The sequence below is a fragment of the Gavia stellata genome, chromosome 2 (genome assembly GCF_030936135.1).
Source record: "Gavia stellata isolate bGavSte3 chromosome 2, bGavSte3.hap2, whole genome shotgun sequence".
Classification (NCBI taxonomy): domain Eukaryota; kingdom Metazoa; phylum Chordata; class Aves; order Gaviiformes; family Gaviidae; genus Gavia; species Gavia stellata.
The window spans coordinates 16,528,892-16,554,707 of NC_082595.1; the positions used below are offsets into that span (position 1 = coordinate 16,528,892).

Genomic DNA, 25,816 nt, shown 5'->3' on the forward strand with positions numbered 1-25,816 from the left:
TCATATACCAGTACGAGCTAGAATGCTAGGACAATTTCACAGCACTTGCCTGCTTGTGCAGAATATCAAGAGTTTCTTGAATCCTTCTGGTGAAATTCACAGCTGAGTAGTGATCCTGATAGAAACAGAAGAGAAGAGATCACTGCTAAAAGGACACACAAGGTGTTTTGGTCGGGAGGCTGGAGAATCACATTAATTAATTTCCTTTTCTGCCATACCACACTGTGGTCAGTAGAATGTTCTTGCTTCTTTCTAGAGACCAGGGATTTTAACCATATCAATTCATCTAAAATGTAGAAAGACTTGGTGACATTTTGGATTTAAAAGAAACCTTGTTGAGTAGCAGTATATTTAACCCAAATCCATTGGGTCCTTCACATAAAGACACAGGAAGGAACCCAATCTGAATGCATGCTGAACAGCATAAACCAAGCAGCCATAGGCGCGCTCACAGCCAGCTGATAAGCTCTCGTAAAATTAGGTGAAATCAATGCCAGTCAAGGTCATAGCTATAAATAAAGCTATAAAACTTGGCAGCAGCAGCAAAGATGCCTAGCGAGGCTCCTGCAGAAGCAGCAAATTTCTCAAGCACGAGGGGTTGCAGGAGAATTGAAAGTGCTCACAAGAAGTTAGCATATTAAAGGCAAGTGAGTAAGAGCTGGCAGAGAAAGATGGCCTCTCCCTGCCATCTAACCACTCAACTCCCATGATCTCCTTATAGCAGCCCTAAAGGCTTCTCCACAACCCAGAGAAGCATAAAATTCAAATGATATTGAGCACTGCAGTAACTTCCTTCATACATACCTCACCTGCTCCTAGCACCTGCCTACACTGTGAGTTATGGGGTGATGACAATTGTAGGATTGGACTAGTGGTAGTTCAAAGCAGTGTAATTCTTTCTTGGATGTCTAAAGAGGCCATGCTAGCAGTAGAGCAGTTATCACATCAGAGGAGCAAAGCTTTTCTTCCCTTCCACTTTTTGCTCACGGTCAAAAGACAGTAGCAAAGACAGTGGTTCTTACCCTGGAGTAAGCCAGGGAGAACACAACCATCCTACTGTGTTGCTGGTAACTGGTTTTGTATCAGGGCACTGTCAGCAGCACCCACCATCAAAACATAGAGCAGCACATATAACTCATGCTATCTCTGTGAAGGCTCTAAGGATCCGTGTTTCTACACTGACATCACAGTCCCACTACAGTTTCAATTAATCAGTTCTACTACTCACAGGGTCTTTGCAATAGTTGCACAGATCGTTGCCTCCAATATGCACCGTTATGAGCTTCCAGTCAGCGCTGAAGTCAATTCTCTGTGCAATAAAGAAGAAAATAATGAGCCTGAATTTCTTTGACTTTGTGATGTGCACATGGTATCGTTGCAGGTGGATCTATCATGTGGTGCAACACCTGTTTCTTTTCATGCTGTAAGATTAAAGGAGTCCCAGAAAACTTACAGGATCAGTTTTCATTAGTCTCAGGAGATTTCTTGCTTGGGCTGGTAAATGCCTGTGAAGAAGGACAACTAGTAAGTTAAAGAAACACCCTTACGGAGAGATCAACATTAACACCCTTCAGACACCTTAAATCAAGTTGTCAGATATCGGAAGGGTTGAGTGAGGAGACAGTTCAATCCTCATGTTGCTGTGATCAAATTACACATTCACATCTTTGTGGAAAGTCAACATCAAATTCAACTTGAATACTGATTTTACTCAAGCTCAGTAATTAATCTGGAACCGTAAGTTTAGCTTCTATTACAGCGCTTAGCACCTAAAACAGCTGAAAAGCTGGACACAGCAACATGTTTGTAAGCAGATGGCCTGTTTAGAACTAGGCTGCTATCAATCTATTCCTCGTGGACTAAAACAACAAGGGAATCCCAAGTTCCAATATTTAACCGACCTCTTCAGCAACATTTGTGCATAAACCACAGCTCATCCCCCTGCAAAGATGAAGTGTTTCAAAGTTCACTGTTCACACCTCCCTCATTTCTGTAGCCTGCACCCAGTGTCAATACTTAATATTCAATTATGTAAACCAGCTCTGTGCACACTACAGTTCCAGTGTAATTAAAAACCCAAGAAACTTTCAAGATTACTCAGACAAGTTAAGATGACAGCCTCGCTGTTTTCCAATAGCCAGGTGAGCACTCTCTCTCTCCTTTTATATATATATATATATATATATACATATACACACATGTATTCAACTGCCATGAATTTTGAGTTACCTAGGCTGAAGACTTCAACCTTGTTTGAATGCCCTGACACATTGATCCTCAAATACACATAGAAAAGAGAATGTGGTTGGAAAGCTTTGGCCTTCCAGGCAGCTCTGTGGTACGGTATGAGCTGCATCTCCCTCCAGGCTCTTGTTAGAAATGCTTCACTGAGTGTCTATCATTTCTGGAAGTGTATCAGCTGTGATTAATAAGCATGACACTTGTTTTGTATGGTAACCAGAGCTTAGCTCTCCTTTGCAATGCTGTGTTTACTGTAGGAACAGGAGATATGTCTCACCACCCTCCTCCAACTGAATACTGATCTAACACTAACACAAGCGTATTTACTGGGGAATGATCCCTGTCATACATCTACTTGTGACACAGACACTGTGTGCATGCAACATTCTGTTCACAGTTACCTTTGTCCAATGTCATAAACTACTTATTTATATCCCAAAGCTATCACAAGCCACAAGCGGTCACAATTTCCTTCTGTTCTTACTGTGGAAACCCCAAAGCTAGGGCATCGACTTCAATATTGATCCAGAGGAAAACACCACTTATTGAGCTGACAGTCTGCAACACCTTCAATTTCTCATGCAATCACTGAAGTGCTGATGCATCCTGAGCCAACGCAGTCTGTAAGATCTAACAACATCTTGAATGAAGCAGTGCCAGCAATCACCCATGCTTGAGCTGCAGTTTCCACCAAATTTCGATCTTGATTACAGAAACAGTTTGCTAATGGGAAATACAGATATTCACAGTTCCTGACACCTATTCTCTCCTCTCAGTCTTAAATTCTTAACCTCCTTTTTTTTCACATGAAATCAGACATCTCAGCCAGGCTCTGCTTCAGCATCATGCTTCAGATCTATCCTTAACTCCAGCATGTACATAAGCACTTTGGCAATGAATGCAGTTAGGCTTAGGAACGTTTTGCTGAATGAGACCTGCATTGCTAGATTGCCATCAAGTTCACTAAAGAGCTCTGTAAAGCAGCCACTGATTTCATTTGGGAACCAGGTACAAGGATTTCTTAGAAAGCTGGTAAGGGTGCAGAACTACCTGATTTCAGAAAGGTCCCAGAACTTCTCAAAGCAGTTTCCAGATTAGCACCCAGAAGTAAGACAGGCCAGGTAACAATTCAAAATACCAGCATTAGCTGGTGGACTCTTTTTGCCCTCTGAATCATAGGAAAATGGATATTTTTGGCTGATGAAGAACAAATACTGGATTGCATCATCATTCTAGGGCAAAATACCTAAAGCAGGAGAAACATTTCCTTATGTTGCAATACATTTCAATATTCAACTAGGACGCATTCATGTTCTCAGATGCATCAAGAGCCACACTGTGACAGAACAGAACCCCAAAAGAAGTATCTCAAAGTTCGGGGATATCAGTGTAGTAGTTTACAGGACTTTACTTTTGCACACCTTTCTACAGAGAGTCACGAGACAGAGAAACAACAGAAGATTAGCAGAAATCTGGGACAATTGCTCTCTGCATCTCCTTGCTGAATGTTTACAAAACATGGTTGCAGAACATAGATAGCTCAACTTCATCATGTTTATCCAGTCCAGCTGCTTGCATGGGAAGAGAGAAGACTAATTGGTATAGATGGTGTAGACAATTTTTCATTAGACTAACATCCATCAACTCATTTCATACAGCTAACAAATAACTACTTAATAGTAGTGCCTCGGTTGCTACTGATAGAAACTGCTTTAAGTCATATTGGTGACTTAAAAGGTTGTGTATCCTGTTTCAAGTCCTCCCACCACTCCAAAAAGCTTGTTTAGGATTTAACTGATACAAAATACAAAGGGCTACAAAAATGATTAGGGGACTGGAACATCTTTCTTATGAGGAAAGGCTGAGGGACTTGGGTCTTTTTAGTCTGGAGAAGAGGAGACTGAGAGGGTATCTTATTAATGCTTATAAATACTTAAGGGGTGAGTGCCAGGAGGATAGGGGCCAGTCTTTTTTCAGCAGTACCCAGTGACAGGATGAGAGGTAACGGGCACAAACTTGATCATAGGAAGTTCCATCTAAACATGAGGAGGGACTTCTCTACTTTGAGGGTGGTAGAGCACTGGAACAAGCTGCCCAGAGAGGCTGTGGAGTCTCCTTCTCTGGAAATGTTCAAAACTCGCCTGGACGCATTCCTGTGCAATCTGTTCTAGGTGAACCTGTTCTGGCAGGGGTTTGGACTAGATGATCTCCAGAGGTCCCTTCCAACACCCATCATTCTGTGAAAATATAAGACAGATACCTATCTCATTCTTTCCCATAATAAGCAAAAGCTAAAGCTAATCTGGATATATGCTGCATATAGAAGTACGTTAATAAATTCTCATTAATGGCTAAATCAGAGCCATAATCCTTGCACATGTTTCACTGACACACACAGATACATTCAGTCATCACTAGGAAACAAAATCCCTCCTCTCAGGTATGGGGAGCTGTAGGATATATCAGGGCACCTAGCAGACTATTTCTGTCAGGAAATCCAAGCATTTGTTGAGATTGCTAGCATGAGTCAGAAGTTGCTTAAGGCCCAAAGGAGAGCACTAAAAATACCTGACAAATCCTAACAATATTTACCTAGATACAGAGAACTCAAACACCTCACTTGGCTTCTGAACTTCACTTCCAAGACCTCTTTTGGAAGTAAGAGTAATTTTTCTTTAAACAAAAAAAACGAATTAAGGTCTGGGTAACATCAACTAACAATGTCAAATCCAGGCATGGTCTTCCAGAACCTGTGCCCAAACTATGATTGAATTCCAGCAGCCATCTGTTTTGTTAATTAAACAGCACTGACCCTTTCAATAAGAAGCCAGGGATTTCTAGGATAAGCGGTATAGCAAAGCTCAACTCATGTAGCCTCCCAGGTGTGACTAATTCACACCTAAGAGTCAAATTCAGATGACTGCCAGACATTACAATCCCTAGGTCTGCAATGCACCAAAACCCATATATGACCATCAGCAATTCTCCTTTCTTCAGATTCCAGACTGTGGCTGGTTTTTTTCCTCTGTCTTGAGCACTCTTGCTTGCTTATCCAGAAGCCTGAGGCCAGAATTATGGAAGATTTCATCTAGTTTTTCTCCTACTGTCTCTTTATCAATTCACTACATGCTCATTTTCTGAAAACATCCATGCTCTCAGAGATTTATTGACAGATAAATAGATAAATGAATGGATGTTGAAGAGGAAGAGCAGAAACCACCACCGCCAAACAGTTTCTGCCAGTTTCTTGTTTGTGGATTTCATAACCAAGACTGTTGGCTTCATTTGAAAGTTCAGCTATGAAATAAGCCCATACATTTAACAGGTTTTGAGCCAGTTTTCAACTCTAACTAGACTGGTTTTGCTTGCAGTTTAGAGCAAGTTGTGACAGCACATGAGACAGTTGAAAGGCAATTAGATGAAGCACGCATCACCTGCAAATGTAAAATAAAATGCTATGTACTCAGCCTGTGCTCCAGGAACTGCCTGGTTAAGGAATGCATTTGAATCATTCTCACTCCCAGTGCCGGTCGAATAGCCCATGATCGTAACATTGAACTCTCGAAAGATGTCTGAAAAAGAAAGATGGCAATGAAGGGAAAATGCCTACATCTGTTCCCTGTCTACAGGGACTAGCACACACCAGCACTGCCATAGTTTTGCTTTCTGACAGCACAGCATAGCACAGCTGCTGCAGCCTCCACTCAACTAGTTGCCTCCACCATGGCAAGAGGGACAACCAGCTGGCAGCAACTCAGACAGCAGTGTGCTTGCTGTGCCCTGCACTGTCACTGGCAGATAAGATGAGCAGAACTGAGGACTACTGTGTGCAGTTATCTCTCTTGTTGTAGTGGTTAAAGCCTAAAATAAAACTCTCAGTCATATGATGGTGACTTTGTGAAGCGAGCCTGCTTTAGCCTAGCAGGAGCTTGTTTTCAGCTAGAGGATCTGGGTCTACTTCACAGCTATGCAAAATTTCATATACTGATAAACATGAAGAAAAAAGCCTCAGATGCATGGTTCTGATGAAATCCCACCACATTCTCCATTACCTCCATAGTAGTTTCCAAAAGGAAGTTGACAGAGTCATTTGCAGCTGATAGTGAAAATGGTCACACTGTAAACTGTAAAAGCAATCTTAATCTCAAAGACTGAATTTAACCTCGTTTTAATGAGGGCTTTGTCAAACATAATAGCATCCAGTGAATCAATTAGTTGCTTATTCTAATTATATTCTTGTTATATTCTGCTCATAATAAATGGGCAACACACAGAAGGACAGTTTACTGGCCTTCTTCAAATGGAAGTTTATTATTATATCTGATCCAAACTGAAACTCCAGTGGCCTTACCTTAACAATAGACTGAGCTATGAGAAGTTGCATGTTTCAGTGAAGAGAAAGTTAAAATTATTCCCTTCAGGTTACATGTGCAAGTAGTCAGGTTTATTTACCAAAGAGGTTTACGCTATGCAAACACCTCTTTTTGGAAAAAGCTGTGGTGGAATATTTATTAAAAGCAAATGTTAATTGCAGTACAAGCATGGATATAGCAAACTTACTTAGAAATTCAAATAACACTCACCAAGCAGTTGAGAAGGAAAAGGGAAAAGAAAGGAAGGGAATTTCTAGCTGCTTCTCAGCTTCACTGATGAAGCCAACTTTTTAATAATTAGTCCTAGGATATTGTTTCTTTGAAAGATAGTTCTTGTTAATTACTCTAAAACAGCTTTGAGATATTTAAGAGCTCTCTGTAAACATATAAGAAATCATCCCATTCCCTCTCTTCAGTCTTGCCAAGTAGATCTAGCAAAGCATTTACTTACTAGGTAGAGTTGTCACGTTCTCTAACGACGCATCTCCTCCAATACTAAAATGAGAAAGAGAAATCCCAGTCACTCACCTCTTAGCTGGACACAGACAATAAGCGAAGTGAAAACCCACCACACATCATAAGAAAAAGCAAAGGGTGATGAATTTGGTAATTATCTATCAGATTACATGGAGAGGACAGAAGTGTTAGTGGGGAGAATGGCTGAGGTTTCAGTGGTAAAGATGCTTGTCAAAAGGATTTAATGATGCAGCTGTATGGGCGTATAGTCGATCATCATGAAATGACAGAAAAGTGTCCAAGACAGCTACATACTCTAAAGATTGAGCCCTAAAGTAGTGCAGATTAGAAGGAAAAATTTGAGGCCAGTTCCAGCCTCATGAAGCCACTCTAAGGCAGCACCAAACAGCCAACCCCTGGGTGACAAAGAGAGCTGCAGCAGCAGCTCCTCAGCCTCTTCTCCTGCTTCCTGCACACACTTCATTCAATGTTAACTGAGCTACACCGTCACACCAAAAAATTCAGTCTTTTATGACTGTGATGAAAGCATGAGAGAAGTCAAAAGGCTAGCCTAAAATCCATTGCTGAAAATATTTTCTACGAAGCCACCTTTATGACAAATCCTGGAACTTGATACATCTTCACAAGAAATGCTAGCCCGAGACGCAACTTTTTTTCCTACTTTCTGACAGCTGAAAGCCCCAAAACACGTGGAGGAGAATAACGTTCTTTACAGGAGAGAATACACATCTCCTCATCACCTTGGCTAAGACAACTTACCTCCAAGACAGTCCCCGGTACTCAGTGTCCAAATCCAGGAGATTATCTGAGGCAATTCCTGTACCAGCCTGGACATTATTTTTCATTAACCAAATGAAATTAAAGCACAATTACTAATACAATAGTCATTCATACATAGTAATTTTATTTACTTTTGAATGCATCTCTTCAAAAGCTTTAGAAGGCATCTGGCTTTTCCCCAACCTTCCTCCTGAAGAATGAATCAGTACCTTTCATAATTATTTATAAGCATCATATTGTATATGACGCACAAAATATATGATGGAGCCGTGGAACAAAGGCTTTCTTCTCATGGGTCTAGATGAGCTGAATAACTCATTTATGGTTACATTACTCAAGAATGATGAAAACAACTCAAACAAACACATAAAACTTTTTGGCTAATGATAAGAAACACTTTATGAACTCAACAGAGAAAACAAATGTATCTCAGAAAGAAGCATAATACCTTTACAGCAATTTGAAAAGCATTGTGCTAAATGGAGAGACTTACAGTAATACTACAGCAAGGAGGAAAGCACTCTCTACACTTACCCTGAAGAAAGAGGGAAGCTAGCAACTATGTCCCTCCTAAAACAACACCAGAATTCAGAAGCAGAGTGCCTGCCAGCTGTGATGCTATAGTTTCACGCTAAATTTGGGTATGGGGTAATACTTCAGTACAGCACAAGACCAAGCAGACTATTTGCTGCTACTTCAGATTAAACCACAATACTACATTCTCTCCTATTAGCTTTATTGAATTAATAGAAGACTGGTGTTCAGAATATCTATGCATGGGCCAAGTGCAGCTCTGAGACAGCAATGCTCCACTGCACTTCCTATGAAAGCAGATTTTATTCTCAATTCCTACAGACTATACTTAGAAGCAGAAACACCTGCAGGGTCCTGGATATTATAATATGGCAACCACAGCTATATACAGAATATCTTTAATTTGTCAACATTGCAGGTTTGCATTCAAATGCTTCTATTTATTTCAGTAGCCTCCTGCATCTAGGAGTTTTAGCAACATGCCTGCCAGAGAGTTGTAAAGGCTTCATGGTTTGTTCACACAATGTCTTTTTTGTTAAGGCTCAGATTCAGGAGAAACCTATGTTCCAATTACATCTTTCTGCCCAGTGTTTCCTGTGAGCTGGCTGTAGAGATTCAGTCTTTGACCAGTATGAAAACATAAGGTAGAAAGACATAATTGGAATATAGGATGTCTGGATCTTGAGACATATTCCTTCTAGGCTACCAAAGATAATCATCCTCAGCAAGAACTACATCTTGATAAAGAAAGCAGCTATGAGTTAAACCAGGCACAATAAAAAGACTGAATATCTTCTAAAATGGATAAAGTTGGAGGGCTCTCACCCCTGCACATCCTTATCTCATTAATGCTAAAATTAATAAAATTATATTATCCAACAATAAGGCAAAAGACCAGGTTCACCAGTCCGTTCCTATTCAGAAAAACTTTGAAAAACACAGTAACCTAAGGCTTGTGCTATATCCCATTAATTTCAACAGCATCTGATCTCTTCTGTCTCCAATTCAGCAAACTATTTAAGTACCTCTTTAAAGGATTTGCCTGAGTTCAAAAGCACATGAATGTGTGCGTGGGGGGGAACAGAGTGCTGGAGAACTGACACCTTCTTTCTCGTTCTAGCTGCTAGATATATTATCACGCATGAATGAATGGATTTTTGCTTCTAGGTACAACAGCTATTTCCCCTTCACCGGAGCAGGCATATGTTTATAGTTTTACCAAGAGAACAGTAAAAACACTATTTTCTTACCGTCAAAGAATCCCCAAGGGCTGCTATAATTTTCACATCAGCTGGCTTTAGGGAATGCACTGCAAAGGAAAGAGATGCAGCTGAACCTGAATAGGAAATAGCTATTCTTTTTCACCACTGTATATGTGAAACATGCCATTGTGCATTCTGATGCTCAGACATGTTGGTTTTGCAATACCCAGGTGATAAAACAGGAGTGCTCTCCAGCTCATCTCACATGGCTGTAGCAGCAGCATAGGCATATTATTCAGCATCCTAATGGTTAACATTGCTACCAAAAAGTCAGAAGAGCAAGGAGCAAATAACAGTAAGTAAGTTGCAAACAATATCCAGCACCAAGACAAAGGTAAAACAAAGCAGGAATGGCATATTAAAGCTGTAAGAAGGCAGAGAAGGGCTAAGGAGAAGACAATATGAGGTTATTTGAAAAACTGAATACTGCTATGACCTAGACTAACATGCTTGAAGCTGGATTTCCAGTTTCCTTCCCCAAGATTTAGGTGGTATCACTTACAGGCTATGTCAGCACATAAATTTGGATTTTATCATGAGATATTCTGAGTTCTCCACTGGCAGTGAGTTAAGTGGAGCTACTTAGTCAGAATTTTACTTTGAGTGACAGTATGGCATTGTATCACTTAAGCAGCTGCTGAAAAACATGACATCTTTTCTGAGCAGTATTTTTCACAGTCCAGCAGTCATTTCAGCAAAAATAAAAACTCATCCTGAAGGACAGTTGAAAGTAATACAGCCTCTTAACACAAAACAGGCAAGACTACCTGAAGTTGCAGGAGGGGAGGATGGAGACTTGTCCTTGCATAGCAGTTGGCTTCCATAATTCTAAAGAGAAGAAGAAAGCTGAATACTATTTGGCTAGGAAATACAGTCAGTAGTAACTACAATCTTCCTTGTAGAGGCCAGGTGGATAAAACAAACCCTGTTTAGCATGTAATTACCAAGACAGGTCTTGCTTGCTCAATTCAATAGTCATATGCAGCATTGCTCAGATTAGAGTAGCATCCTGTACTGATAACCATGCTGTCTGAGCATGTGTTCTTACAGGTGTTTCTGGATGCATTTTGCCTAACTCAGGGAATGCTTTCCTGTTCCCTGCCATGCACTCAGCCTCCCAAACCCCTTTGGCCAAAGACTGTTTTCACCTGTGGTGCAAAGCGTGACTCATCTGGTTACCATACAGGAGGATGTTGACACTTACTGGAGTTTGATTAGGATATGTGTAATTACTGTTCTTATATGTCCTCAGGAATGGCTCAGCCTACAAAACAAGGCAATCTGAGTCAATGCAAAGCATCAGAAGAATACATAGAGATTTCCATTCCCCAACCTTCAGTTCTCAGATTCTGTAGATGATTAGCAACTTGATGCAAATGAATCACAGGGATTGAAAAAAAAAAAAAAAAGGAAAGAAATGGCACTTTTAAAATCCGTACAATAACAGTGTAAACCTGGGGCACTATTTTTACACAGCCGGAACTTACAGAATACTGTTGGTACACCGCTGTGTGTGATTAACAAGAAGCTTGTCATCCCACTGTAAGGTAGTCCCAGTGACCTCTGCAGAGCTGCGCTGGCAGGTGCCATCGTTGCTCTGTTTCCCCCACTGAAGCTCTGTCATTCAGTGTGGATACCTGATGGTCTTAACTAGGTAGGCCAAACACCATTCCCTTGTTTTTCGGCCAACTATCATGTGTGGCTGTGAGGAAGCTTACTCGTAGGACAAGCTTGCCCTCCGTCTCATGGGAGAGCACTCATACAGCTACCAGTGGCAGTGGCACAAACTATGCAAGGAAGAATCAGACCCCCCCCTCACGGAGACAGCGCTCCAGGCTCATGCAGACTCCCAGCCACCCCCAGCACCTCTACACAAACACAGATATCCTTGTAACTTACCTTACTTGGACATTTGAGAACAATCTCATCTTCCATTTGCTGACTATCTGTCTTCTCCCCTAAGGGTTCCAGCTGTGGGAAAAAGGGGGCAGCACAGAAGATACGGTATGACTGGTTTAACAGTTCAGGTGACCTTTCTTCACATGATCACTCTTTTCCTTTGTAAACACATTTAGCAGTCCAGAAGAGATTGGGCTAGCTACATAGTAGCTCCCTACGGTTTTTTTGGCTGCCAAAGGCAGGAGGGAGCAGACAAGGAGCGACAAATACAACCTTTAAAAAAATCTTACCATGTTGTTCCACAAAGCACGTGCAGCCTGGGAATGAGACTTCTGACTGAAGTGGAAACAGTCTGGGGCAAAATATGAACTGTCTGGCAACCCTTCCTAGAGAACGAGACGAATGCTGTCACAGAGGCAGTAAGAGTGCAACAAATGTGCCATATCCCCTCTCTCCTCCAGTGAGATGTCGCAGCTGACTTCAAACCAAAGTAGCTGTAAAGGCCTCTGAGGCCAAGAGAATTAAACCAGGCCAGAGAACACTAGCAGCTCAGAACTAAGAAGCCTTTTAAACCTTTTTAATATAGAATTTCCAAAGTAATAAGGAATACAGACCACTTTGACTCTGGGTACAGAATACCTGGGCACAGATATTGATTGTATTCTTTATTTCCCCTGAGATTCACGCATTATAGTCTTTTGAAACACATGGGTTTTCATCCTAAAAGTCATTTACCAAAGTACTGGAAAGGACTTTGTGATGCATGGGGGATTATAGGGTGAGTGCTCCCTGGTGAAGACTTTGAACTAAATATCTGCTGCATTGTTGTCCGATTGCAGTGGAGTGGACTCAGTGCCCAAAATCATGTCTTCAAGGTCTGTATTCCTGTTGCCCATTATCTCCAAGTTATTCCATAAGCATTTTCTGCAATTTTGGATGTTAACTCAACTGAATATAATAAATATTAGGCCAGAAAACTGCTGGTCACACTTACAGCCAAGACAATTTTGAAAAGTCAGTGGAATTGCACCAGCATTTAATGTAGGGGTGGGGGTTTTGGTTGGTTTTACCTGTGTTTTTGGCATGTTCACATTCGTCAGAAATGGCTGCACAACCACTGTGAAGTCATCCGTAGTGTCATACCTTCCGCTCTCCACTAACTGGTGGGTTCTCTCCTAAAGAATCAAAGAAAAGTTGTCACCGTTCCTTCTTTTGCATTCAACTCATCGAGTCCCTCTGTCCATTTATATCTTACCCAGGGGTTCCCCCTCCCTAGTGCAGAAACCCAGGCGTGGCTGTGGTTTCCAGCTTGTGCCAGGCAGACCACGCAACCGGCTTTTTGAGATATGCGTCCCGGGCTTCTTTGCAGAGAGGCAGCCTGGGGATGCGCTCCCTGACTGACATGGGCAGGCAACCTGCTCAGTAATTAGACTTCCTGTCAAAAAGATGTTCTTCCAGACCCACCGAAGTGTTTTTGGTTTGGCTGACATCCCGTGCCTGAAGTTTTTTCCAGAGTTATCACATTCTTTGACTTAATCTGATCTCCAGTGAGATAAGTGATCAAAAAACTGCTGGCATTCTGACATACTCTACTTTCTATGGCTCTTTAACAATTTTTTTTCCTCATCTGTTTTGTTGTTTTAGTGAATCAGAGTTGTAAAGATCTTGAGCCTACTCTCATCTCCCCCTCACCTTTTTTTTTTTTTAAATCACAACTACAAATATGTCATTAAAATGAGTGGAAACTGTCCCCCACCTCCAAATATTAGCCTTTCTGTGGTCCCTTGATCAACAGGAGGATGACCTTAAACTTGTAACAAATGCACGTGCCTTACCTGATATCTTCTGTTAAAGTAGACCAACTTCTTGAACTCATTGGAATTGTCCTGAGGGTTTACAACACAAGGGCACAGGACCCTGAGGAATGAGAGCATGGTGCTGAGATCTGCTCCCCTTTTTTCCCCTGTTCCCAAGCTGACAAGCTGCAGGGTTAAAAGCTTCTCAGAAAGGGATTTCTCTGAAAGGGTGCTCAATGGGAGCATTAGCTCTCACCTCTGAGTTTCTGCATAGCCCTGCTTCTTGAGCAGAAACACATTTATTAAGGATAAATTCATCAATGTAAAGTGAGGAAAAGGGTCCATGCAAGCAAAAAACCATACTGGGTGCCCATGGCAAGGTTTTAGCAGCAGGAGTGACCTCTGTGAGGACAGTCCAGGGCTGCCTATGCTGGACACAGCTGGTTCCAGACAGCTTCAGTGGACCCACTGCAGGGCACAGCTGAGCCTGTCAGCCAAGATAGTGGTGCCTCTGTTTAAGAAAGGGCAGAAAATACCAGAGAGGGAGAGGAGGAGAGAACAACAGCAGGAATGAGGAGGAGGTGCTCTGTGGCAGAGCAGGCACTCCCCAGAAGAGACTGCAGCCTGTGTATGAGCCCACACTGGAGCAGGCACAGGTCTGAAGGACTCATGCCAGAGCACAGGACAGGAGTGAGAAGGAAGGAGTGGCAGAGAAATACCACTATGTTCAGACCCCGACCCCCTGCACCACCCATGCCTTACTGAAGGGACTGAGGGTACCCTGTAGCAGTAACAAGGCGGGAGGAAGAGGTGTTTGGAGTGAAGTTGAGCCTGGGAATGAGGGAGGATAGGAGCTTTAAGTGTTTTAACTTTTTGTTTGTTAATTTCCCAATACCTGAATCAGTAATTAAATATTTATGCTAATGAACAATAAATTCAGTTAAGTTCCCCAAGTCAAGTCTGTTTTGCCTGCGATGGTATTTGGTACGTGATTTCCCTGTCTTTATTTTGACCCACAAGTTTTCTTGCTCACGTTTCTCTCGTTTTCTCCCTTATGCTGCTGGGGTGGGGTGAAAGAGCGGCGGGGTGGGTGCTTGGCTGCCACCTGGGGCCAACCCACCACAAACACTGTTCATAAGTACACCTGTGCAACATGGTTTGTTCCAGCAGAACTATGCAAGCATCCTTCAAGACAGAGTAACCGCAAATTCATTCTAATCAACTGACAGGGTCACAAGTTGCAGGATGTTTCACATGGAGGATGGTAGAGCATCAAAACAGATGCCAAGATTGATGCTGGAATCTCCATCTTTAGAGATCCATTCCAACATGAGCTATTTTAAATTTCTGTGAATTCATGTTGGCCACCTTCATAACCCTCCCTGAAATTTTGATCCCTCTAGCACATGATTTTTTTCAATCTGATGCTCCTCTTCCTGGGCACACCTCATTATCACGTGAGAAACCCAAATGAGAAAAAAGGACTCCTTTTAAAAATCGGGTCATGTGATCATAGTAAAGAATCCCTGAGAGAGCTCTTGGAGAAATACCTCCTATGGAGGTGCAGTTGATACGTATAAAGTATACACAGACCTCTACCTCCAAACTTGTCTTAATGCAGAGCAACAAAACAAGATTTTACTTCTGGAGTACAAATATATGAAAGGCAATGCAAACCAAAATTGTATTTTCAGAAGTGTTTCAGTAACATAAGCAAGGCAAAACTAGTGGAGACATAATCTCTTTTTAGGTTATTTGCTACTCTCAGAAAAAAAAAGAAAAAAGATACAAGCTTTCAAGATCAAAAGTCTCCTTCAGGTCCTTCTTCAAATCAGTAGCATGGCATTTATTATCCCACACAGGGTCTGCTTAGAACCCTGTAAACTTGGCTTGCTGCCAGCCAGGCAAATGTTAAATTCAGCATGGCACCTGAAATGGTAGGAAAAGGTTACAGGTATGTTGAGATAATCTAATCTTAAAGGCTTCACTAACTATCCTTGTCCAATAATTACGGTCTTGAGTTACACGTGCGCTCTAGCCAGTAACCTTCGTTAAAAAGAAAAACTGCAACTTGTTATTGGAAGCATAAGCACCCCGAGTTTAAAAGCTAGTTTTCTGCTGACAGCCATCAGAGAGCCTTTAGATCAAGAGGGTTGCATCTATGTTCCTCCTGTAAAACCCCCTTCTTTCATGGGGCCTTTCAGGTGTCCACACTTCCCCTGTCAGCAGCTGCAGAGTCCCTCACGGCTGAAGGGACCCAGCAGGATGGATTCAAAGGAGATGTTTTAGCAAGGCAGCTGCGTATGGTAGACCCTGTAGTTCTCCTATTATTCTGGCCTCCAAGCTAACTCAGTCCATGCTGATGGTATCCAGTACCAGCTCCTTGGCCCAAGCAGCAGGAGGAGCAATGGCTGCCTACATTCACAGCAGAAGGTTATTCTGCCTGTCTGTCCAGAAAAGCAGATATCTGCTTTTCTGCAACCAAGCAAGTCCTGCCAGGAGCAAGTCTGGGGTGACATGCTGGACCCTACCTGAGTCACCAGAAGCTCACTGAGATGCAGACGTGCCACCTCAGTGGTGGATTCACACTGACCTGGGAGGATTATTGAGCCACGAGGCAACAGGTAGCCTGATTAAGCATCCCAGACATCTATTTGAGAGACTAATTAACAATGAGTTTACAGAGACTGGAAACTGCAGAAGCAAGAGGGAGAGTTTTAAGACTGCAGAAAGGTAAATCTGTAAATAAAGCTAGAGTAAAGTGATCAACTAAGAAAACCTTGTGTCTTAATCTCTTCTCTGTCTTTGCCAAAGAGCACACAGCTGAGCTCTTTCTGATCTGGCTTGAACTCCCTTGCAGTGTAAGTGATGAGTCATTACAAATGGCACCTCCACAAAAAGCAGAGCTCAGGTATAGAGACAGTGACAGACAGACAGGTATTTCTAAATGCTGTGTTGGAATCAACATGTAGGTACACAGAGGAAAGTGTTTGGTGGTCTGAAATACTAGAATCTTTTCCCCTTAAGAAAAAAGTTTCCCGAGAAGACCTTGCAGCCTTCTGTGAGCAACAGTGAGAGCTGTAACATAAATCATCTTCAAACCTCATAAGCAGCTTTGGGCAGGTATTTTTTTCTGATGTGTACAGCTCCCAGAGGCTTGCTATGGAAAGTATTGTCACCAGGTTCACAAATGCCCGTGGAACCTGCCAAGAGAATAAACAAACCCATAGCCAACGCCAGGAGTACAGAGTGCCATCTTTGCCCCTACACAGCCACAGCAGACCCTCAGGTAGCAGCCTGCTGATTCAGGCAGCTTGCATTATTTATAACAGAGGTGTTCAAATTACTTTCTCAATAATTAATCCCCGACACATACAATACTAAATTACAGCCCCTGCCTGTGCTGCCTAGTTCTATTTCAAATGCTGATGGCTGGTCACTTGAAAATGATGACTTCAAAAAGGTTCAAACAAGTTGTTATAGGTACTCTCATCATCCTCACCCTCATCTGGAATATCAGAATCTCTCTTTTAATGACCACAAAAAATGCACTTATTTGCAGTATAATGAACAAGCAAAGCATTTTCTAGTCATTAAATACCATAAGTTTGTTCAAATTTGTTACAATATTTTTTACGTTATTTGTCTGCAGCACGTCAGCTAGAACTGAGCACATCCTTATTCCTTTAGTAAAATGCTTCTCCAGCCCTTTTTGTCTCTCACAAAGATTTTCCTGCAAGCAAGCATCTCTGCATACAGCAGTGTTCCGCAGATGAAAGCGGGGAACTAAATTCTCAATCAATAATCAGTGACTGCTTTACAAACAGAAGACAGTCCCCACTCCCACATACTAGAAAAGTTTGGTTTACCTCTCTGTGAAGTATGTCCAATGCTGTTTGTAGATTGTAGGTGTAGTTTTCAGGAGAATAGTGTACCTGTTGAAGCAAGAAGATTGAATTCTATTGTCAATCAGTTTACTCAAGCAGGCACAACAGTGACTAGCTGGAGTCTCTCACAGCAGCATTCATATTTCTAACTCTTAGATCAAGAGTAATAGAATCTTAGGCAAACTGTTCTGTCTCTGCTTTTCTTCTTTCCCATCACAGCTCTCTCACTCGCAAGATCTAGCAGCCACTGGATACCAATGAGGGAGCAAATTCAGGGGGCATTATCAGACATCACAACATCCTCCATCCCCAGGCTTGCTCAGACCAGTCTTAAAAGCATGGCTAAAATCTCTCTAGCAGGGACCGTCTTTGGGAAAGATCAGTTTGCGTAAAAGTAAGTTTGTTTCTGCTGTATGGACTATTAACAACATGCCTCCAATGTGCTCCCTACCTGCCACAAATATTAACTGGCAAAGCTTAGGTGTTTATCTGGGAATGAAATGACTTTACATACTTGCCTCTCAGTGGCAAAATTTCCCTGTTCCATTTGAGTGGTTTAAACCCTCTAATTTAATTGTCTCAAGTAATCCAGTTTCTATTTCTTCACTTCTGGAACTATTCGACAGTCAAATAAACTTCCCTATGAGAAATGCCTGTCTTATTTTCAGCCTTAATTCTCTTTGATTTAATTTCAAGCAGAAGTTCATTGAGAGCCCCACTGGCCTACTCTACAAAACTAGACAGCTCAGTTCCCTTATTCATTTCCTAAATCACAGCTCACCAAGAGCATTGTGGTTGGCACTATTTGTAGCTGTGCAACATAAAGGAAGTATCACTGTGATCTTCGGATGCAGAAGTGCTATCTCCTTGCCACCCACACTGATGAGTGACTGCCATTTTGTGTTTGGGTCAGGAGCAGAAGGTAGGAATGGTTAATTTGCTCCTTCCTTGTTTTATAACCATCTTACTGTGCTGCTTTGCTGTTTTTCCTGATCTGAAATTAATCATGCAGAATTAAAAGTATGTGCTCTGCTGCTTGTAAGTAGGTAAGACTCATCACTACATGAGGAGTCTGCCGCAGCCTTTCACCTCCTCTATACTCACACATACCAAAGGCTATATACAGTATGTATATACGTTATATACATATACAATATATACATATATAATTGCATCAGCTTGAGCTGTGGGTAGAACCATTCCCATAGCACTGAAACTGGTAAGAGAGCATCGAGTGAAACTTAGGAGTGTGACTGTGCACAAGGCAAAGAGCAAAAACCCTTGACCTTTTATCTACAGGTGGTAAAGTGACTAGATAACAGGAAGTTATCTTAGTTAACAGCAAAACAAAGTAGCCACAATTATTATAGGTGTTTATAGGTGTTCTAAAGATATAACTTTGTTTATCATAACATCAGGTTGAAAAACCTGAGGGTCTCAGTACAGTTACACTCCAGAACTGCACAAATAAGACCTACCTTATTTTGGTCTCACCCACTGAGTTCTGCCCTCTCACCCACTGCAATGCATAGAGACCCTATGCCCAGGCTGGCCCACCAGTTCATGCTGGAGGCAGGATGGGACTTACTGGATTGTTGCAGAATTTGCATAGGTCATTTCCTCCTATGAAAAGTGTTATGAGCTTCCAGTCAGTCTTCAAATTTATTCTCTGCATACAGAAGGAGATGGAATGAGAGTTATTAATAAAAAAGAAAAGGGGGGGGGGGTGGCAGCAGGCAACATACTAAACACAAATTTAACATTTCTCAGGGTACCTGGCTATAGTTTTCTAAGCATCCACAATAAAAATGAATTTGTAATCATGACTGAAGATGCAGAAACTACTAAGTAAGGTTTACAGCATCAGTAGTACCTTGCAAAATTATTTGCTTCAGAAAACTCTTGCTCAAAATCCATCTGTATGCTTTTCTTAGTAGTATCTTGTGTATCCACTGAATGACTCCTCCTGCAGTTCTAGGAATATATCTTCATTGCAAAAATGATGGTATATGTTTTACTGTGTAATAAATAATGCAGCTATCCTGCGGGAAAACCCTGGAGGGCAATATATTCTGGTCTTGCTGTGAAACAAACTGCAAAGAATAGAGGGGCAATAGTAACCCCATCTAACAATAGTGGTAAAAAATTATAGCACTTTTTCCTCTGGAAGGATTTGGCAAAGGGCTAGCTAATGCAATGTAATTATGCTTCAGTAAACACACACTTTCTTAGCTTTGAGGAAAGGTTCAGATATGCTTAGTACCATGTAGCTGGTGGTGTACTCAATATCTTAACGCTTCAATTTCCATGCAGAACACCACTAAGAAAAGCAGCAATAGTCTATCAGCCTCAAGTGATTTAAAAACATCTGTCTTCAACAGCAGAAGGCAACATATCCCAGCTGGTAAACACACTGTTCAGTAGTTTGGTCTCAAAATGTACTTATCCAAATTAAACTAGGGGAAAATTTTCCTCCTGCACTTAAAAGGTGTTTCAAAAAGAGAAAAAAAGGAGCTCTTAAATCAAAGATGTATGACGTATAGGATATATGAACATTCTTTCTAGCTAGAAAGAAGTTTATCAGTTATATAAAAAGGTATTTGAATTCATTTCTGTTGTGTGATGTTTCCAAGCCAACAAATGGACAGAGTAGTACTTAGAAGCCTTGAACGGTTTGAATGAAAACCATCCAACTGCTTCATTGTTAGCTGCTATCCCTTTTAATCTCATTTCAGATACAGCCATCAGAGTAAAATCTTGTTTACGAGAAAGTGAACCAAAAAGGAAGGTACTGCAAATATTTTTGCCAATATATATTAACCAGAGTATTTATACTAGACACGCACACACAGTTATCTTGAAGGCTTTTTGGCTGCTTTCCAAATGCACAATTGGAAAGCCAAAATAATATCATGTAACTTAGGTCACTGATTGCATAGCGCATTTGTCAAATTACAAATCGCAAACATTCAAAGCAGTAGTTGAGATGAAAAACATGCAAGCAATCCTCAGCCTAATATGTGTTTTACAGATCATTAAATCAAATAATTCCTAACAACAAATGTGTAAGTCAAAAATCAGCTGATGACTAAGTGAAAGAAGGGAGTAAATTGTTTTTAGAGAAAACAAGTCCTTTCCTCATTTCACATGTTCACTCCACATGATTTGCCACTTGAAAAGCTTGCCCTCAACATCCTAGCACGTATCATTACTGCTGGCAAAACCATGTGCTTACAAGACAAATTACTAGTACCACAGCAAAATCCTAGCAGAGAAAAAGTTCTGTTGTCTTACAGGGTGACATAGGTTGGGAGGGGAAGCAACACCACTGAATTTACCTGCCACTTGTGGTAAAAATGATAAAAAGATTACAATTATCCAGGTTTGATAGTAACTATCACATGCTGGTACAAATTCATTTAAGACAAAGCTATAGATTATTTTGTACCAACTCACACTCTGCACTGGGGAATATTACGTGGTACACTGCTGTACCCATAGCTTTAATGTTTGCATCTGCTGTTGGTCTGTAAGAAACTAATGATGTCACATAACTTCATCTTTCTAAGGATATTAATGACATATCAAACTCACAGTATCATTCTTCATTCGGTCCACCAGTCTTCTAACCTGTGCAGGAACATCCCTGAAAATAAAAGAAAAATAAAATCATAAAAGTAAAATAATAAGAATTTCAGAGGAATCTTGCATAGACAGCAAGGCAAAGAGGAAAGCTGATGAATGGACATCCCTCACATAATGGCTAAAAAACCCTGGGAAAGTCCAGTTTTCATTGAATGAGAGGTATGATACCTTAAAAAGACTATGTTTTGAAACAGTGATGGGTGAGAAAATAATTAGCATCCAACAGGCACTTAACCACTTTGCAAACGCTGCATAGTTACACTTTTACAAACTGTATAGAAAATACACTGTGCTATCACAAAATAAATGCACTTTTCTCCTTTTCAACATTAGACAGATGCTATTGATACACGTATCACTGAAGCATCCGTGCATGTATCAATGTTATTACATGGCCTCAAGCCATTGACGCATGTCTCATAAGAAGTGTTCAAGAGAAAAAGATATGATATGAATTTCACTGAAGACTGAGCATAGTGGTCTCTAGGTAATTCCCATCTCTGCTACAGACTGACCATAAGCAATTTACAATTTACTCTTAGTTACTCTTCACGAACTCTTAGTCCTACTGACAAGAGGGTTTGAATATACCTCCTATAAAATGGGGATATTTTTTCTCTGCCTCACAATAGGCATGTGAAGCTGAGTAGTGCTTGTAAAGTGCTTTGTGCTTCTTGGTTGAAAATGCTAGAGAAAGCATTGCTTTTGCTGCTAATTTATCCCCCCCATCACATTTTTTGGCCTTCATGCTAGAGGTGAGCTAAAGAAATATATTTGGGCTTGCCTATCAGCCTCATTGCACTCCTGCCAAAGTCCAGGGTTTCAGCCTTTTTTAGCTAGAACTGAGTTTTAAAGAAAAATCAACTTTCTATTAAAATTAAAAGAGTTTTCCTCTTACTCTGCACGATCCCCTGCCACAGCTTGGTTGAGTGCAGCATTATCTGTAGTCTCCTTCCCAGTGCCAGTAGAATACCCTATCAGGGATGGGTTGAACTCACGAAGGATGTCTGCAGAAAAAGACAGCATCCTGAAATGTTGCTTACTTCAGCAGGTAACAAATAAGGTTGTAAAGATTAGACCTCAGTAAAAGACCATTTAAAAAGCTTTAAAAAGATACCTATCAAAAAATTAACCTTTACGTATAATAAGCGGAGATTTGTCACCAAACAACTATTTCCTTGCCTTCAAGATTTCTGAATTTCATGAATTCAGATATCTCATGACCTAATGTGTTCATCTGGGCTAGCAATGCCATTTTGCCTGGTAAGTGAGGCTGAGTAACGCTGTGCTCAGGGAGGGGTTATGAGGAGACTCTCATGCTGTCATACTGTAACTGCAGGTGCATTCAGCCTGATTTCCCCAGATGTATTAACCCCAAAGACACAAGATTCCCTTCTAGACCTTCAGTTACAAACCAGCCTTATAAACACCCCAGATCTAAAATGCCCTGACCTCTAAAAAGCGTGTAAAATATGATCTTGTAACATGATTCTGCTCTTGCCTACACCAACTTTCCCATACAGTCAAAATAGTTTCTTTAGGCTATGATTTAAGATCTTTGATTTATCTATCCCCAACACATTTTGGACAGAACTATAACCAACAGAAGAATACTGAAACAACCAAACGCCTAGGAATTACAAAATACATAGTTAAGTCATGCACAGCAAATTACAGCGTGGTTGTTACGCAACTTTTACTCAGCACTGGACATTGAATACAAATGTCATGCTACAAATTGTAAATCTTTCTTCATGGCTTCTTTTATAATAACAGCTGTTTTAATAAACAGCTTCAGATATTTATCAAGTTTACAGAAAAAGGCACTTACTTGCTAGAGTCGTGACTGTGCTTATGTTTTCATTTCCTCCAACACTGTTAAAAAGAAAGAAGAAAAAAATGTTCCAAGAGATGATGGACCTGGTAAGGCAGCTCCCCCTTACGGGGTTTCTACACATGTACACAGCACGTTCTCTGGTGGTTGTACTAAGTCAAAGCAAGCTCTTTGTGTGCATACCAATGGGGTCACGAAATCAGAGACTCTGTAATAATCATAATAATTGTATTAAAAGCCCTGTACACTAGCTGGCCTTTCAGTTCTCTCACGTGTTTTAATGTAAGTGCAAACCTAGCTGAAAGAAATGAGAATTTTTGAAAACTGCCATCTTTGTTATTGTTGTCCCTATTAAAATATTTATTACTTCCATTTTTAGTTAACAAATCCTTTGTATCTAAAGGCTTATATTTCACAGTGATAAGTATACTCAATACCTCTCCCTCCCATTTCACTCAGCTGGAATTCACCATACGACTGGGTGCTCTTTAACCTCTCATGCTGTAGAGAATGCTAGCATACTTTTCCCTCCAAATGTCAGTAGAATATTATTAAAGATCAAAATATATAAAGTTGGACTTACAACACTGCTATAGCATCCCTTTAATTTGGAATAGAGTATTCTGAAGTGCTCTAGTACCTGTTTAAACCTCTTACAGAGATGCAATATTTCAGGTGGATAAGAAGTGATGAACAGAAAATTAGTCTGACAGGTTTGGTGTTAGATAATACAGTTGCAGAATAATAAGTGAACATTATTAAACATTAAAGTCCCAGAGTGACCTTTTTGACCTGTCTAATAAAACGCGGCATATGCCAAAGTCTGTACTGACTCATAATCGATAAACTGTTCTGCATGATGTAAGCAATACTGAGAAAGGCTCAAGGAAATAGATACTGTGTATGAAACAGCAGCAGCGAAAGAGATCCCATTCTAATTTTCCACAGACCACTGATTTTAAATGAGACAAATGGGTGACGTGGGCCGCAGTGGAGAAGAGTAGACAGGACATAGAAAGAGCAGGGACAGAAATGTAGAATGTTCAAGTGGTGCAATGCCACTGGGATCTAGAAGTCCCCTTTACAATAGCTACAACCATGAAAGGAGCAAGGGACCGTCTCAACAAGGACCTCATTTCGTCTGTGTATCTAGACCTATTCCAGCCATGCTACATCATACTCTTGATAGCCACTAGTTTGAATAATTTATTTATCATGAGTAAAAGTACAACCGTGTGCCTCCATGCAAAATGTAAAGTCAAATTCACTCTCCACAAGCCTCTATGTTTTACAAAAAACAACTATACATATCAAAATGCAAGAAAATGGGTTCTCTCCCATTGAGGGGGAATTACTGGGACTCACCTCCAAGACACACCTCGGTATTGGGTCAGGACATCCAGAACATCATGGGGTTTGGATGCTGCACCATTACCTGCCTGGAAGCAGAAAAGAAGAGTTCACCTTCAGAAAATAAGAACTGCCAGAGTAACTAGTTCTCCAACTGATCCTAGTGAAAATAATTAAAGAGGATGTTAATGAAGCAAGCTACATCATCTTCCCAAAATATAGCAGACTCTTGGTCTCAAAAGGATCAAGGACTGAGGGTATTTTAACTCTGCTCCAGTGAATTACTCTCTTCTATCAACTTCTTGATTAGATCAAGTGGGGAAAAATTGATTGAGAATGTTCAAAATATTAATATAATTTTAAATTTACATAAGGAATAAATAAAATAGCAATGGTCCTGAATAAATAATTACAGTGTTCCTCACATTAAAAAGTGGTACGGTGATTTTATGTCTTCCCCCCGCCCCCCCCAGTTTCCCCAAGAAAGGAGGCTACAAGGATTTAATGTGGTAATTAGCACAGAACACAGAAGAAACATGAATTATGATATGAGCAGTGAAGCAGTCATCACTGATTGGAGAATCACAGCCAGTCTAGGGGTAACGAGTTTATGTAGTTCCAGGAATAGTGTTAAAAAAAATTCTCAAGATAAGTTACACTTGACACACCCGATGATCTTTCGCCATTTTACTCAAATATTTAAAATGGACACCGTTTTATAGGCTTTGGTATTATCATATATATATATCATATCATACATATACACACATACACACAATTAGCTGCAGAATTCATTCTTTCTATTTATGCTGCTTACTAATAGCTTTGAAGGCCAATATCTTGGGAACTGCCTAGAATCAATAAAGAAAAGCAATTGTCTCAAGTCTACTCTAACAGGCTGGTTTTGCTGCTGTGCAATCTAATCTTACAGCTCTTCCTTGTGTGGCACTCTTGTGGACTTTAAATGGGAGCTGTGCACTCAGATTAGACTCACGATCTGATTATCTGTCAGTCTAGGTGGAGAATGGAAAAGAATATGTGAAAAACGTGTTTTGCTCAATAGGGCGTAACTGTATGTATTCTGTTTCTCAGGTTAAAAACTCAGAAATGCTTTTTCATTACTTGCTTTAACAATGGTTATCCAGAGATCTTTACTTACTGTGAGTGAATCTCCCAGGGCAGCAATCACCCGAATATCTGCCGGTTTCAAATTATGAACTAATAAATACAAAATAAAGGTAGTGTAAGGGAAAGAGGAAAGAAAGAAAACTTAAAATTGTGATGGTTATCGAAATTTTCCTTAGAATAAGCATAAAGCATTGCAAAGACAGTATTTTAATATTCATGACAGCATCAGCTCAGAATGACAGACACTGACAGGCATCAAATCAGAAATTATTCTTGGTGCTATAGCTGGGCATTAGCTACAGTGACAAGGGAGGCAGTAAGATTTCAGTCTTGCATCTGTGCTTACTCAGATTCCTTTTAACCAGTGGAAATGACTGAAAAGCAGGCAGAGCTCTGGTGCCAGCATAGGGTGGAAATTTTGGGACTATTGCAGCTTCTGAGGGAAGACAAAACCCAGCCAGCAATGATTCCATGTCGCTTTTTGCACCCCAGACTGCACTGACAAAAGCCCCCACTCCATACATACACAGTTTTACCACCCCTGCAACTGAAGTACCTGACTAGCGCCTGTCTTTTCCACTGTCACTTCTTTGTTTGTACATAGAAGGTG

The 25,816-nt window shown here is 40.8% G+C and overlaps 1 protein-coding gene across 1 annotated transcript in view; it reads right to left on the reverse strand.

Moving 5' to 3' along the window:
* The window catches only part of PLB1 (phospholipase B1), an 80,844-nt gene that overhangs the window by 28,489 nt on the left and 26,539 nt on the right, over positions 1-25,816 (reverse strand). Inside the window, exons 18-38 of the mRNA XM_059835432.1 lie at positions 25,238-25,296; positions 24,094-24,167; positions 22,726-22,769; positions 21,793-21,901; positions 20,844-20,895; positions 18,838-18,918; positions 17,232-17,297; positions 16,465-16,565; positions 13,402-13,483; positions 12,637-12,741; positions 11,857-11,952; positions 11,567-11,638; positions 10,872-10,931; positions 10,435-10,495; positions 9,656-9,714; positions 7,851-7,918; positions 7,066-7,109; positions 5,705-5,813; positions 1,454-1,505; positions 1,229-1,309; positions 50-115 (exon numbers count right to left, since the gene is read on the reverse strand). Coding sequence (XP_059691415.1) covers positions 50-115; positions 1,229-1,309; positions 1,454-1,505; positions 5,705-5,813; positions 7,066-7,109; positions 7,851-7,918; positions 9,656-9,714; positions 10,435-10,495; positions 10,872-10,931; positions 11,567-11,638; positions 11,857-11,952; positions 12,637-12,741; positions 13,402-13,483; positions 16,465-16,565; positions 17,232-17,297; positions 18,838-18,918; positions 20,844-20,895; positions 21,793-21,901; positions 22,726-22,769; positions 24,094-24,167; positions 25,238-25,296 — 1,541 coding nt within the window. The remainder of the gene's footprint in view (positions 1-49; positions 116-1,228; positions 1,310-1,453; positions 1,506-5,704; positions 5,814-7,065; positions 7,110-7,850; positions 7,919-9,655; positions 9,715-10,434; positions 10,496-10,871; positions 10,932-11,566; positions 11,639-11,856; positions 11,953-12,636; positions 12,742-13,401; positions 13,484-16,464; positions 16,566-17,231; positions 17,298-18,837; positions 18,919-20,843; positions 20,896-21,792; positions 21,902-22,725; positions 22,770-24,093; positions 24,168-25,237; positions 25,297-25,816) is intronic.